Source organism: Jaculus jaculus, chromosome 8 (genome assembly GCF_020740685.1).
Source record: "Jaculus jaculus isolate mJacJac1 chromosome 8, mJacJac1.mat.Y.cur, whole genome shotgun sequence".
Classification (NCBI taxonomy): Eukaryota; Metazoa; Chordata; class Mammalia; order Rodentia; family Dipodidae; genus Jaculus; species Jaculus jaculus.
In genome coordinates, this window is record NC_059109.1 from 3,438,748 (window position 1) to 3,452,827 (window position 14,080).

Genomic DNA, 14,080 nt, shown 5'->3' on the forward strand with positions numbered 1-14,080 from the left:
TATGTAGCTCAGGCTGACCTTGAAGTCCGTCCTTTACTGTCTCCAGCTCCTAGGTGCTGGGATTACAGGAGTAAACCACCATGCCCAGCTCCAGTATCTACAACAGGGGTGAGTTTATCTGTTTAGGGCACAAATGGACAGAATTCAGACTAGGAAGACAAGCTGCTCACATGCACACAAGACAAGCCGGCCGTGTTGTAAAACCGAACCCCAGGGGCTGGAGGAAGAGTGATGCTGGCCACCGCGCGGCACCATGCAGCCAGGGACATGTGAGGACTCTGCTAACTTACACCCTGATGGCTCTGAAGAGTCTTTCCAATTTGCTGTGATTAGTGTGAAGCATGTTTACCATGAGAAAAAGATCACCATACTGGCCTTCAAACATGTTTCATGGCATTTAATATTTGTCCAAAATAGCTGTGTTTCTGACAAACTGGTCTTCTGCCTACAATATCCATGCCCTGGTGCCAGGCTTCGTGATCAGCCACGGCTAATGGGGAAAACAGAGCCATGCTGCTGCTGCCTGGCAGAGTCTGTTGCAGAAATATATTTTTACTCAAACATTTTCTGTTCTACTTGTTAAACTCCTTTTGTGAATTTGTCAGAATACATGCATGTCCTGTTTTTTGTTTTTCTTTGTTTGTTTTCAAGGTAGGGTCTCGCTGTAGCCCAGGCTGACCTGGAATTCATTATGTAGTCTCAGGGTGGTCTCGAACTCACAGCGATCCTCCTACCTCTGCCTCCCAAGGGCTGGGATTGAAGGCGTGCGCCATCACGCCCGGCTCAGGTCCTGTCTTTCTGTATACTGGTTTCCCAGAAATATCTGCACAGGCGAATTAGAATGTCCTAGTGCATTCAGTTTCTGTATCTCACTGAGGTAGCTGGATAGGTCATGTCTAAAGCTTACAAATCTGAATATGGTAACCTTGAGTCTCACCTCTCCTATAAAGGTGGTATAGAGTCGGGAATGGTAGGTCACGCCTTTAATCCAAATACTTGGGAGGCAGAGATAGGAAGATCAGTGTGAGTTCCAGGCCAGCATGAGACTACGTAGTGAATGTGATTTCCAGGCCAGCTTGGGCTAGAGAGACCCTACCACAAAAAAAAAAAAAAAGGCTGGAGAGACGGCTTAGCAGTTAAGGTGCGTGCCTGTGAAGCCTAAGGACCCAGGTTCAATTCTCCAGGTCCCACGTCAGCCAGATGTACATGATGTTGCATGTATCTGGAGTTCATTTGCAGTGCCTAGAAGCCCTGGCATGCTCATTCTCTCTCTCTCTCTGGCTCAAATAAATAAAAATAAAACCTTAAAAAGAAAAAACAAAACACTTCCCATAAATCAAAAGGTGATCTGACTTAAAAAAAGGAACCTCGCTGGGTGTGGTGGCTCACACCTTTAATCCCAGTACTCAAGAGGCAGAAGTAGGAGGATCCAAGTGAGTTCCAGGACAGCCTGGAGTAGAGTGAGACCCTACTTCAAAATGACTGGAGTTCAGATCCTCAGAACCCACAAGAAACTAGACATGGAAGCACAAGCATTTGTAATCCCAGCATGCCTGTGGCAAGGGAGGCAGAGTCAGGAGATTCACAAAGCTCACAGGCCAGTTGGTCTGGCACTGACAGTGGGAAAGACAAGGACCATGTCTCAAGCAAGATGTAAGACAAGGACCAACACCCTGAGGCTGTCCTCTAACCTACACACACACACACACACACACACACACACACACACACACACACACACACAGGGAAACTAAGTGTCAAGTGTGGGGAAGCATGACTATGCTAGGAAGCATGTCTTTCAAGTGCCAGAGGGCAGGCACTGACTATTACATCTGCTCTAATGTGACTGGATTACTTTTCCCATTTAAAATCAATTTTACAGTAGGGCATGGTGGTGCATGCCTTTAATCCCAGCACTTGGGAGGCAGAGGTAAGATCACTGTGAGTTGGAGGTCACCCTGAGACTACATAGTGAATTCCAGGGCACCTTGGGCTAGGGTGAGACCCTACCTCAAAAAACCAAAAATAAATAAAACAAATTTTACAAATTTTAATATGAAGAAATTCCTTCTCCAAAAAATTAGAAATGTTGAAGCCTACTTCATAAGAAAAAAAATGAAAAAGCTCTCACAGGAAAACAGACTAAAATTTTATGAGTCAACATGTACTAATTTGTTTGAGATAATGGATTATTGAGAAGGTTGACTTCACCACCACCAAGGTGATGATACACTGAGGCTCTTAGAAAAACAGAGACCACGCCTCATTGTCTAAAACTAAAAGGTATTTACTATAAGGTGGTTCAGAAAATTCAAGTAGCCAGGTCTGAAAGGTGGGCCCATGCCACAGGCACTCCAAAAACAAGCGAACCTGCCTAATATGAAGGTCAGCTGCACACACGCACACACACAGAACTTTGTAGCACATGCCTATAATCCAAGCTCTCAGGAGGCTGGGGCAGAAAGATCAAGAGGTTCAATGCCAGCCTAAGCTTATATAGTGAAACCCTACCTCAAAACAATCCCCCCTCCACAAAAAGGTTCAGAAAAGATTTACAATATAAACCATAGACTCCATTGGGCTGATAATCAACATTATCAAACACCCTCTCTGAGACACTAGGAAGAGGAAAAGATGGGAGAGATGGCTTAGCAGTTAAGGTGCTTGCTTACAAAGCCTAAGGACCCAGTTTTCATTCCCCAGTCCCCACATAAGCCAGATGCACAAGGTGGCACATGCATTTGGATTTCGTTTACAATGGCTAGAGGTCCTGGCACATCCATTCTCTCCCTCTCTCATAAATAAATAACTGAAGAAAGTGAAGAAAATAAAAGGAACCAGGCATGGTGCAGATAGAGGCAAGAGAACAAGGAGTCACCCTCAGCTAGAGAGTGAGTTAGAGACTAGCCTAGACTACAAAGCTTTTTTGTTTAAGTTTTTCAAGGTAGGGTTTCACTCTACTCCAGGCTGTCCTGGAATTCACTATGCAGTCTCAGGATGGCCTCAAACTCCCAAGTGCTGGGATTAAAGGCCCACCATGCCCAGCTCAAAAGAGAGCCCTTTTTTTAAAAAAGTTTTTCTGTAGACTACAAGAGAGAAATGGAAAATAAAAAGCCAAGTAACATAAGGATTGAGGACTACAAGATGGGCGAATTTTCTTAAGGAGTGGCAAATGGTAGAAGGAAACGCCTGGCTGGTATGAGTTCAGGAGAGGAAAGAAGAGAGGAAGGGCACAGAGTGACCATGCAAACACTCTGCCACCAAAGGGAACACATGGGAGAACAGCTAGAGGGAATGTGATGTCAAGTGAGTTTTTCTTCTTTTTATTTTATTCATTCATTTATTATTTTTCGAGGTAGGGTTTCACTCTAGTTCAGGCTGACTTGGAATTCACTATGGAGTCTCTCTCAGGGTGGCCTTGAACTACCTCTCTGCCTCCGAAGTGCTGGGATTAAAGGTGTGCACCACCATACCTGGCTATCTTCTTCTTTTTTTTTTTTATGAGAGAGAGATTGAGAATATTGGGACTCCTGCCACTGCAACTGAACTCTAGATGCACATACCACCTTGTGCACACGTGGGATCTTGCACATCTGGTTTACGTGAGACCTGGAGATTTGAAGATGGGTCCATAGGCTACTCAGACAAGTGCCTTAAATGTTAAACCATCCTTCCAGCCCTCTTTTTTCTTTTTCTATTTGCAAGCAGAAAGAGACGGGACATAAAGAATGTGCCCACAAGGGCCTCCAGTCACTACAAATAAACCCCAGACACATCTGCCACTTCATGCATCTGGCTTTCCATGGATGCTGAGGAACTGAACCCACACTGTCAGGCTTTGCAGGCAAGCACCTTACCTGTGGAGCCATCTCTCCAGCCCCAAACTTTTTGTTTGTTTTTTTCGAGGTAGGGTCTCACTCTAGTCCAGGCTGTCCTGGAATTTGCTATGTAGTCTCAGGATGACCTCAAACTCAGTGATCCTCCTACCTCTGCCTCCAGAGTGCTGGGATTAAAGGAGGCAGAGGTAGGAGGATCACTGTGAGTTCAAGGTCACTCTGAGACTAACAGTGAGTTCCAAGTCAGCCTGGACTAGAGTGAGGCCCACACAGGGAATGTGACTGACATGCTGAGGACTCAGTTTCCACAGAGCCATGCTGGTGCTCCCAGGCACTGCGACATCATCTGGTATGTACTCAGCATCATGACCTTTCTCAGAATATCACACATTCCGAGAATTTCAACTGTTTGAAATTCCTGTGCTCTACTCCTCAGCCCTCCCACCAGGAGGAGAAAAGCACAGCCTTTACCCCCACCATCTGTCCAGTCTCAAGACAGAGGAGCCAGGAAAAGGAACAGGAATTGCTTTTGGAGGGCCCAAAATGCATGTGGCAAAAATGAAAGTCAGGCCTGGAGAGATGGCTTAGTGGTTAAGTGCTTGCCTGTGAAGCCTAAGGACCCCAGTTCGAGGCTCAATTCCCCAGGACCCACGTTAGCCGATGCACAAGGGGGCGCATGCGTCTGGAGTTCGTCTGCAGTGGTTGGAGGTCCTGGCGCGCCCATTCTCCCTCTCTCTATCTGCTGCTCTCAAATAAATAAAAATTTAAAAAATTTTTTTAAAAATGAATGTCATATCACCCGATTTCAGTATTTGGTGTTGAAAGTAGCAACTGAATGCTATGACAGATTAAAAGTCAGAAAAGAAGTCAGGTGTGGTAGTGCACATGAATCCTACTACTAGGGAGGAAAAGGTAAGAGGATTGCCGTGAGTTCGAGGCTACCCTGAGACTACAGAGTGAATTCCAGGTTAGCCTGAGCTAGAGTGAGATCCTACCTTGAAAAGGCAAAACAAAAAACAAAAAAAAAAAGAAAAGAAGGAGTTGGGGAGAGGGCTCAGTTGGTAAAGCACTTGCCAGCAAAGTGTGAAGAGCTGAGTTCTGAATCTCAATACCTATGTAGTGGGGGCAATACTCCCAGCACTCAGGAGGTGGAGACAGACAAGCTGGCAAACTAGACTAACCAAACCATGAGCTCTAGCTTCAATGCTGACAGGCTTTGTAAGCAAGTACCTTCAACCGCTGGGCCACCTCCCCAGCCCCTTGTCTCTATTTTCTTTCTTTTCTTTTGTTTTTTTTGGCTTTTCGAGGTTAAGGTCTCACTCTAGCTCAGGCTGACCTGAATTCACTATGTTGTCTCATGGTGGCCTTGAACTGACAGCGATCTACCTGCCTCTACCTCTTAAGTACTGGGATTAAAAAATGTGCGCCACCACACCTGGCTCTATCTTTTTTTCCTTTACTTAACATTTACTTATGTTTTTATTTGAGAGGAAAAGAGAGAACAGGATTGCAAATGAACTCCAGACACATGCGCCATTCTGTGCATTTTAACGATTGCTGGAGGAGCTACAGACATTTTCTGCAGTGGCATAGCCACTGGTAAACTGCACATGCTCTGGTGAATAATCCCTCACCCATAACTAAACTCAGTGGGACACACACACGTCAGAGGAGAAGGGGTTCAGTGAAAGGGGGACAGGTAGAGGAACAAGAGAAGATAATAAAAGGAGATTATGATCAAAATACATTAATATCTCTCTCTGCCTGTTTCTCTAAGTAAATAAATAAAAATATTTTATTTATTAGAATAGATAAAGAATGGATGTGCCACGGCCTCTAGCCACTGCAAATGAACTCCAGATGCATGTGCCACCTTGTGCATCTGGCTTATGTGGGACCTAGAGAATCGAACTTGGATCCTTAGGCTTTACAGGCAAGTGCCTTAACCGCTAAGCCATCTCTCCAGCCCAATAATTTTTTTTTTTTTTTTTTTTTTGGTTTTCCGAGGTAGGGTCTCACTCTAGCCCAGGCTGACCTGGAATTCACTATGGAGTCTCAGGGTGGCCCAGCCAAATAAAATGTTTTTAAAAAACTGTCTTAGGCCGGGCTTTAATCCCAGCACTCGGGAGGCAGAGGTAGGAGGATCGCTGTGAGTTCAACGCCACCCTGAGACTCCATAGTGAATTCCAGGTCAGCTTAGGATACAGCAAGACCCGACCTGGAAAAACAAAACCAAACAAGCAAACAAAAAAGTCTTAGGGCTGGACAGATGGCTTAGTGGTTAAGGAGTTTGCCTGCAAAGCCACAGGAGCCAGGTTTGATTCCCCAGTACCCACATAAGCCAGATACACATCTGGAGTGTTTTTTGCAGTGGCTGGAGGCCCCAGCACATCCATTCTTTCTCTTTCTCTCTCTCTAAGTAAATAAAGTTATTGTTTTTAAATATGTTAATACACGTTTAACAATTGTTAATAGGGGGCTGGAGAGATGGCTTAGTGGTTAAGGTGTTTGCCTGCAAAGCCAAAGGATCCCAGTTTGACTTCCCCAGGACCCACATAAGCCAGATGTACAAAGTGGCGCATGCATCTGGAGTTCGCTTGCAGCGGTTGGAGGTCCTGGTGTGCCCCTTCTATCTCTCTCTCCCGCTTTGTCTCTCTCAAAATAAATAAATAAATAGATAAAATCTATATAAAAAAGAAACTGTTAATAGGGCTGGGGGGAATTGCCTGCAAAGCCAAAGGACCCTGGTTCAATTTCCCAGGAACCACGTTAGCCAAATGCACAAGGGGGCGCACGCATCAGGAGTTTGTTTGCAGTGGCTGGAGGCCCTGGTGTGCCCATTCTCTCTTTCTCCCTCTCTGTCAAATAAATAAAAATATTTATAAAATAAAATAAATTGTTAATAAAAGTAAAATAAGGGCTGGAAAGATGGCTTAGCGGTTAAGGCACTTGCCTACAAAGCCAACAGACTCAGGTTTGATTCCCCAGGACCTATGTAAGCCAGATGCACAAGGGAGCACACACTTCTGGAGTTGATTTACAGTAGATGGAAGCCATGACACACCCATTCTCTTCCTCTCTCTGTCTCTCTAATACACAAAATATTTTTTTAATTATTTAATTATTTATTTGAGAGCAACAGACATAGAGAGAAAGACAGATAGAGGGAGAGAGAGAGAATGGGCGCGCCAGGGCTTCCAGCCTCTGCAAACGAACTCCAGATGCGTGCGCCCCCTTGTGCATCTGGCTAACGTGGGACCTGGGGAACTGAGCCTCGAACCAGGGTCCTTAGGCTTCACAGGCAAGCGCTTAACCGCTAAGCCATCTCTCCAGCCCACAAAATATTTTTTAAAAGTGAAATACTTCTCACAAAACTATGACAATAAAAGCCTTAAAAAAAAAAGACAAACTATCCTTAATTCAAATATCACTGGCTTATATCATGTTTAAGTTGCATCATCAAAGCAACATGTAACATATATGATGTATGATGACCTAAACAAGCACACAGGATACCCTGGCCAGGGAACTCCAGACTTGGCAGCCTGCTGAGTGACAAGCACACTGCTCAGCTGGCTGAGGTGGAGGAGGCTGGTTACAGGATGGCCCACTGCACACCAGGCTCAAAGCACCACAGCAAATTTCATTTTATCAACAGGAAAGGCCACCAAAAACTGCATGCCCTGCACTGGAACCATTCTTCTGTTTCTTCCACGGAACGCTCCATTCCCTTCAGTCTTCAGACCAGGATGGAGAGCCTGGCACTCAGTGAGTCTTTAAGACACTGGCTAACTGCATTCAAATGTCCTAACTGGATCAGAATGTCAGCTTTCACTGCTGACCCATCACTAGATTTCTGAGGCAAAACAACAGAATGCTAGAGGGTTTGATTCAGTCAATTCTCATCTTTTATTTTAGTTTAAAATAAACAATTTGGGCTGGAGAGAAGGCTTACCGGTTAAGCGCTTGCCTGTGAAGCCTAAGGACTCCGTTCGAGGCTTGATTCTCCAGGACCCACATCAGCCAGATGCACAAGGGGGCGCATGCATCTGGAGTTCATTTGCAGTGGCTGGAGGCCCTGGCGCGCCCATTCTCTCTCAATCACTTTCTATCTGCCTTTCTTTCTCTGTCTGTCGCTCTCAGATAAATTAAAAAAAAAACAAAAACAATAAAATAAAATAAAATAAACAATCTGTTTTATTTTATTTTTTTAGGTAAGGTCTCACTCCAGCCTAAGCTGACTGGACCTCACTCTGCAGTCCCAGTCTGGCCTTGAATTTACCGTGATCCTGCAAGTGCTGGGATTAAAGGAGTGCACCACCGCTTCTGGCTTCTTTTAAGTATTTTTATTTATTTATTTGAGAGACAGAGGGAAAGCATGGGCACACCAGAGCTTCCTGTCACTGCAAACGAACTCCAGACACATGTGCCACATTGTACAACTGGCTTTACGTGGGTACTGGGGAATAGAACCTGGGCCAACAGGTTTTACAAAAAGCATCTTTAACCACTGAGCCAATCTCTCAAGCCCCTCAATTACCTTCTAATATTTTCATCTTTTTTTTTCAAATTGTATATGTTTCCTGAGACTAGTTAATTAAAGTTATGAATTAAGATCCCATTTGTATTTACATTACTACCCTATTAGGCTAATAATCTATAAACTATTCTCTTTTAAAATATTTTATTTTTATTAATTTGTAAGCTGAGAGAGAAAATGGGTGTGCCAGGACCCCTTGCCCCTGCAAACACCAGGTACATGCACCACTTTGTGTATCTGGCTTTACATGGGTACTGGGGAATCGAATTCAGGCCATAAGGCTTTCAAGCTTTTAACCACGAAGCCATCTCTCCAGCCCCACAATTCTGATTCAAGCCACTCATGTCCATTAAAAAAACAGAACTGACTTTAATCCCAGCACTCAGGAGGCAGAGGTAGGAGGATCACCATGAGTTCAAGGCCATCCTGAGACTATATAGTGAATTCCAGGTCAGTCTGGGCTAGAGTGTAACCATACCTCGAAAAAACAAGAAAAAATTCTCCAGGTCCCACATAAGCCAGATGAACATGGTGGTGCACGCATCCGGAGTTCGTTTACAGTGGCTAGAAGCCCTGGCGCGCCCATTCTCATTCTCTGTCTCAAATAAATCTTTAAAAGACATAGGGGCTAAAAAAACCAAAATATTAAAAAAAATAACAAGAAAAAAAATACAGGGGCTGGAGAGATGGCTTAGTGGTTATGTGCTTGTTTGTGAAGCCTAAGGACCCTGATTCAAGGTTCAATTTCCCAGGACCCACGTAAACCAGATGCACAAGGTGGCATATGCATCTGGAGTCTAGTGGCAGTGGCTGAAGGTCCTGATATGCATGCGCGTGCTCGCTCTCTCTCTCTCTCTGTCACTCTCAAATAAATAATTAATTAATTAATATAAAAATTAAAAATATATTAAAAAATAGAATTGGCAGCTGGGAGTGGTGGTGCATGCCTTTAATCCCAGCACTTGGGAGGCAGAGGTAGGAGGCTCATCATGAGTTCAAGGCCACCCTGAGACTACACAGGGAATTGCAGGTCAGCCTGGGCTTGAGAGAGCCCCAAACTCAAAAAACCAAAATAAGGAAATAAAATTGGGTTGCATGTCCTATTGAGTGTTTCACTTTCCCACAGTGTGTGGCGGGCAGCAAATACCTCAGTCTCTGGCAATAGCTACTTAGAACATAAAAGTTCTCCTGGAACTATCAAATTACTTCCAACACAATTATATAATCTGAGAACTGAATAGCACCCTAAGGATTACTGTGTGGTGCAAAATCCCTCCCAATTGAGGGACCCACTTCTAAAACTACTCTGGGCAGACAAGGATTTTTATCTTCAAATCCCAGCCAGCCCCTTGCTGGACCCTTTATGCAAGCCATGCTTGGTTAACTGAACAGAAGCCAGTCTAAAATGGGACCCACTTCCATCAACTTTCCTGTTTTCCCAGGCTTTAGCTATGACCCCCAATGAGTCCATAATTACAGACTTCCACGATTGTTCTGCTCATTAGCCAATGTGCAAGAAGAAATTCACTAAGGGAAACTCGGAAGTACTTTAATCCCTTGAAGAGAGGTCTTTTAACAGTTTAAAATAGTAAGCTCCTAAAATGCAAGTCCTAGGCCTGCCTGGCCTGTACAAGGCAAAGAAGGAGCCAAAACACCAAGAAGGCCTGAGCAGCACCCACGCTGCTAAAGCCAGACTATGGCACACTGTTAACAGAAAGTGGAGTGGCGAGTCCTTGCTGTGCTTGTGACCTGTAAAGATTTTCAATCTACCCCAAATCCTCACTGTTTCAATTTCTTTTTTAACATTTTTAAAAGATTTATATTTATTTATTTGAGACAGAGAGGAGACAGAGTGACAATGGGCAAGCCAGGGCCTGTAGCCACTGCAAACAAACTCCAGACACGTGCACCACCATGTGCATCTGGCTTACATGGGACCTAGAGAACTGAACCTGGGTCCCTGGACCTCACAGGCAAGATCCTTAACCATGCGTGAAGCCATCTCTCCAGCCTATCAATTTCTTTTTAAAATTTTTTTTTAACTTATTTGAGAGAGAGGAAGAGTGAGGGAGGGAGAGAGAGACAAAGAGGCAGATAAGAAACAGAATGGGTGAGTCAGGCTATCCAGCCACTACAAATAAACTCCAGATGCATATATCACCTTACATATCTGGCTTATGTGGGTCCTGGGGAATTGAACCTGGGTCCTTAGGCTTCTCAGGCATCTTAACCACTAAGCCATCTCTCCAGTCATCTTTTCAATTTCTAAGACAATCTTTTTACAACAAAAAGTCTTGCGTCATTCTTAGAACTAACTTACACAACCTCTACTTTATTGTTGGGGTGCTTGCTAGACTTACCCATCCATATTAGTGTAGTTAGGCATGTTATTATGCTAATTCATTTCCCCCCAGTTATGGTCCTGCAATCCCATCTGATTTCCCATAGGATAATGACGAGAACAAGACCTTGGGACTAGTCACCCTGATAATTTTATTTTACTCAAGTATGTATTCAATACACCAGCTAACTTACGACATCCCCAGCTTTGTATTCCCATTACAAGGCCTCTTTTTTCTTTATTTTATTTTATAATAAAGGCTAGGACACACACATAATTTCCAAATCAGTTTTGCTTGAAAGGACTATACACACAACCAATCTCTCTCACAGCACAATCAACACTTCACTCATTTTCTTCAGGCCGTAATTTAGAAATTCCCTCTTCCTTCTAAATATTTCTGGGCAGCAACTCCTGGCAGTCAGTCCGTCTTGTCTTTTTCATCACAGCTTTTTTTCATAGCTAACGGGTCAAGTTCCTCTCCCCCATTTCAACAGACACACTGTATTGCAGGCTGCTTCCCATAGCCCATTGCTGAATGCCGGAATACATCATATTCAATTTCACTGTCCTCATTGTTTCCAGGCTAACTGCCATCTTGCCACCATGCACAAGAGCGAAATGTGTTCCCCACAAGCATCTTATGAATTTCCAAAGCCGCTCTTCTTTGGTGGATTTACAAAACACGTGCCTTCTCGGAATTCTCTCCATCACCACAGAAACGGTTTTGGAGAGCCGTGATTTTTTTTCAAGTACCCTAAGCAGTAAGAACTGGATTCTCTAAAATATTTCCATTTTCCTAGCAAATTCAATCCTAAGGGTCTTCCTTCGGGGCAGCAGCAGAATGTCAAGGAAAAAAAAAAAATCATAAAATACCACTCTGGGTCTTTCCAATAAAGGAGAATTTTTTTAAATCTTTTTGGTTTTTCGAGGTCGGGTCTCACTTTAGCCTAGGCTGACCTGGAATTCACTCTAGTCTCAGGGTGGCCTTGAACTCACAGCCATCCTCCTACCGCTGCCTCCCAAGTGCTGGGACTAAAGGCGTGCGCCACCACAACCGGCCTTTTTTTTTTTTTTTTAAATCTACAACAATAATTTTGTCCAACGTCCTTCCCACAGGCAGTCGGTGCACGATGAAGGTGGCAGTGCACGCCGGAGCCCCGGATGCCTGCCGGTACCCCACCCCGGACGCGCGCACACCGCCTCCCGCTTCCAGCATCCATCCATCCATCCATCCATCCATCCATCACCCCGGAGGAGCCCCCCAACCTGCCAGCAAGGCCGCCCGCGCCTCTTGCACGTGCGTCGGGGCTGGCCAGCGCTGGGGCCCAAGGACAGCCCTGACCACGACCCTCCCGGGTGACCGGCCTCCGCCGGCAGCCGGTACGTCGCGGGAGGCCCCGGCGGAGGCCGCCCCGCCCCCGCCGCCCCTCCCCCGCCGCGACCCCGGCCCGGCCCGGCCTCACCTCGTCCTCGCTCTCGCTGCGGAAGCACAGGCAGGCGGCACGCTTCTTGTAGCCGTCGCCGTCGTAGGTGCGGGTCTGGTTCGACTTGAGCTTCATCATCGTCCGGGACCGGGAGGGCTCGTGGTTTTGTCTTTGGATGGGGTGCGGCGGGGGGAGGGGGAGCGTGCCGCGCACGGCCCCACGCGCGCGCGTCCCCGGCGCGCAGCGAAGAAGAGATCCGCTCCTCGGCTCACACGGCTCCGCCACCGGCCCGTGGCGGCCGCCTCATTCCCCTCGGCCCACGTCCCGCGTCGCCGCCGTCACGGCCGCCGCCCCCTCTGCCGCCGCCACCCCCGACGACGACCCCGCCGCCATCTTGGGCGCGCTGCGTCAGCGGCGTAAAAGGCCGCCGCGGCTTACGGGACGGCCGCGCGCTCGCGGCCCTCGGGAATCGCGCCCCGCCCGCCGGGCGCGCGCGGCCGTAAGGCAGCGTCGGCGAGGACGGGGTCCCCCGCGGCGGCCCGTTCGCCCGCGCGCGCCTCGGCGTTGGGCACCGAGGGGCCGCGGACCACCCGGCAGGTCTGCAGGAGAAAGCGGGGCGCCCGGGGGAGAGGGAGGAAGCGCGGCGGGGTGTGGCCGCTCCGCGTGCGCAGCCTGGAGCCGCTGCAGGTCCCCGGGGCCCGGGCCACGCGGGCCTTTTCCGTTACGGGTGCCGGAGAAGGCAGGCGATGGGCCGCGGGTGGAATTCAGTGGCAGAGACCTTGCGTGGCATGAGCGATGCCTGAATCCCATCCCCAGCGCTGCAAAAATGTGGGGGGTCGGGGGTGTGCCGGGCGTGGTGTCCCTTTAACCCCAGCACTTAGGGAGGCAGAGGCAGAAGTATCGTGAGTTCGAGGCCACCCTGAGACTACAGAGTGAATTCCGGTCAGCCTGGGCTGGAGTGAGACCCTACATCGGGGAAAAATAAACAAGTTTGGGGGGATGCACAGCATGAAGCTTCTTTTCTGACAGTAAACGAGGAATATCTGTTGTGGATATCAGATTCGTCAGGAGGAAGGGAAAATGTGGCCCACACCAAACCAACTACAGTATCACTTCCATACCCTAATGGTTTGGGAAGTCCTGTATAGGGCTGGTCAGTGTGTTACCCTCTTTTTGGGGGTGGGGGATTTCGAGGTAGGGTCTCACTCTAGCCCAGGCTGACCTGGAATTCACTATGGAGTTTCAGGGTGGCCTCGAACTCAAAGCTGTCTTCCTACCTCAGCCTCCCAAGTGCGTGCACCACCACGCCGGGTTGTTACCCTCTTTGAATCGGCTTGTATTAGGTTTCGCTTTTTATTTTTTTTAAGATTTATTTATTAGAGACAGAATGGGCTCAGCAGGGCCTCCAGCCACTGAAAACGAATTCTAGATGCATGCGCCACCAGGTGCATCTGCCTTATGTGGGACCTGGAGAATTGAACCTGGGTCCTTAGGATTCACAGGCATGCACCTTATCTGCTAATGCATCTCTCTAGCCCTGGTTTAGTTTAAAGGGGGGGGGTTAGCTGTAGAGATGGCTCAGTGGTTAAAGACACTTGCATGCAAAGCCTGATGGCCTGGATTAAATTAGCCAGTACCCATGTAAGCCAGATGCACAAAGTAGAACATCTGTCTGGAGTTTGTTTGCAGTGGCTGAAGATGCTAGCACACCCATTCTCTGTCTCCTCTCCTCTCTCTTTCAACCCCCTCCTTGCAAATAAATACACTTAAAGCGGGGTCTGGAGAGATAGCTTAGCTGTTTAAGACCCCTGTGAAAGATCAGAATCCATGTTCGACTCTCCAGATCCCACGAAAGCCAGACACACAAAGGTGAGGCAAGCACAAAGTCACACGTGCCCACTAGATGGCCCAAGCGTCTGGAGTTCGATTTCAGTAG

The 14,080-nt window shown here is 47.1% G+C and overlaps 1 protein-coding gene across 2 annotated transcripts in view; it reads right to left on the reverse strand.

Annotated features, from left to right (window-relative positions):
• Nudt3 (nudix hydrolase 3) overlaps window positions 1–12,408 on the reverse strand; it is a 55,169-nt gene extending 42,761 nt beyond the window's left edge. Inside the window, exon 1 of one of the 2 annotated variants that reach the window (XM_045155689.1) lies at window positions 12,184–12,408. In XM_045155689.1, the coding sequence (XP_045011624.1) occupies window positions 12,184–12,282 (99 nt within the window). In that variant the 5' untranslated portion in view covers window positions 12,283–12,408. The remainder of the gene's footprint in view (window positions 1–12,183) is intronic. The other variant, XM_045155688.1, reaches the window with a different exon arrangement.
• Between the last annotated feature and the right edge of the window lie 1,672 nt (window positions 12,409–14,080).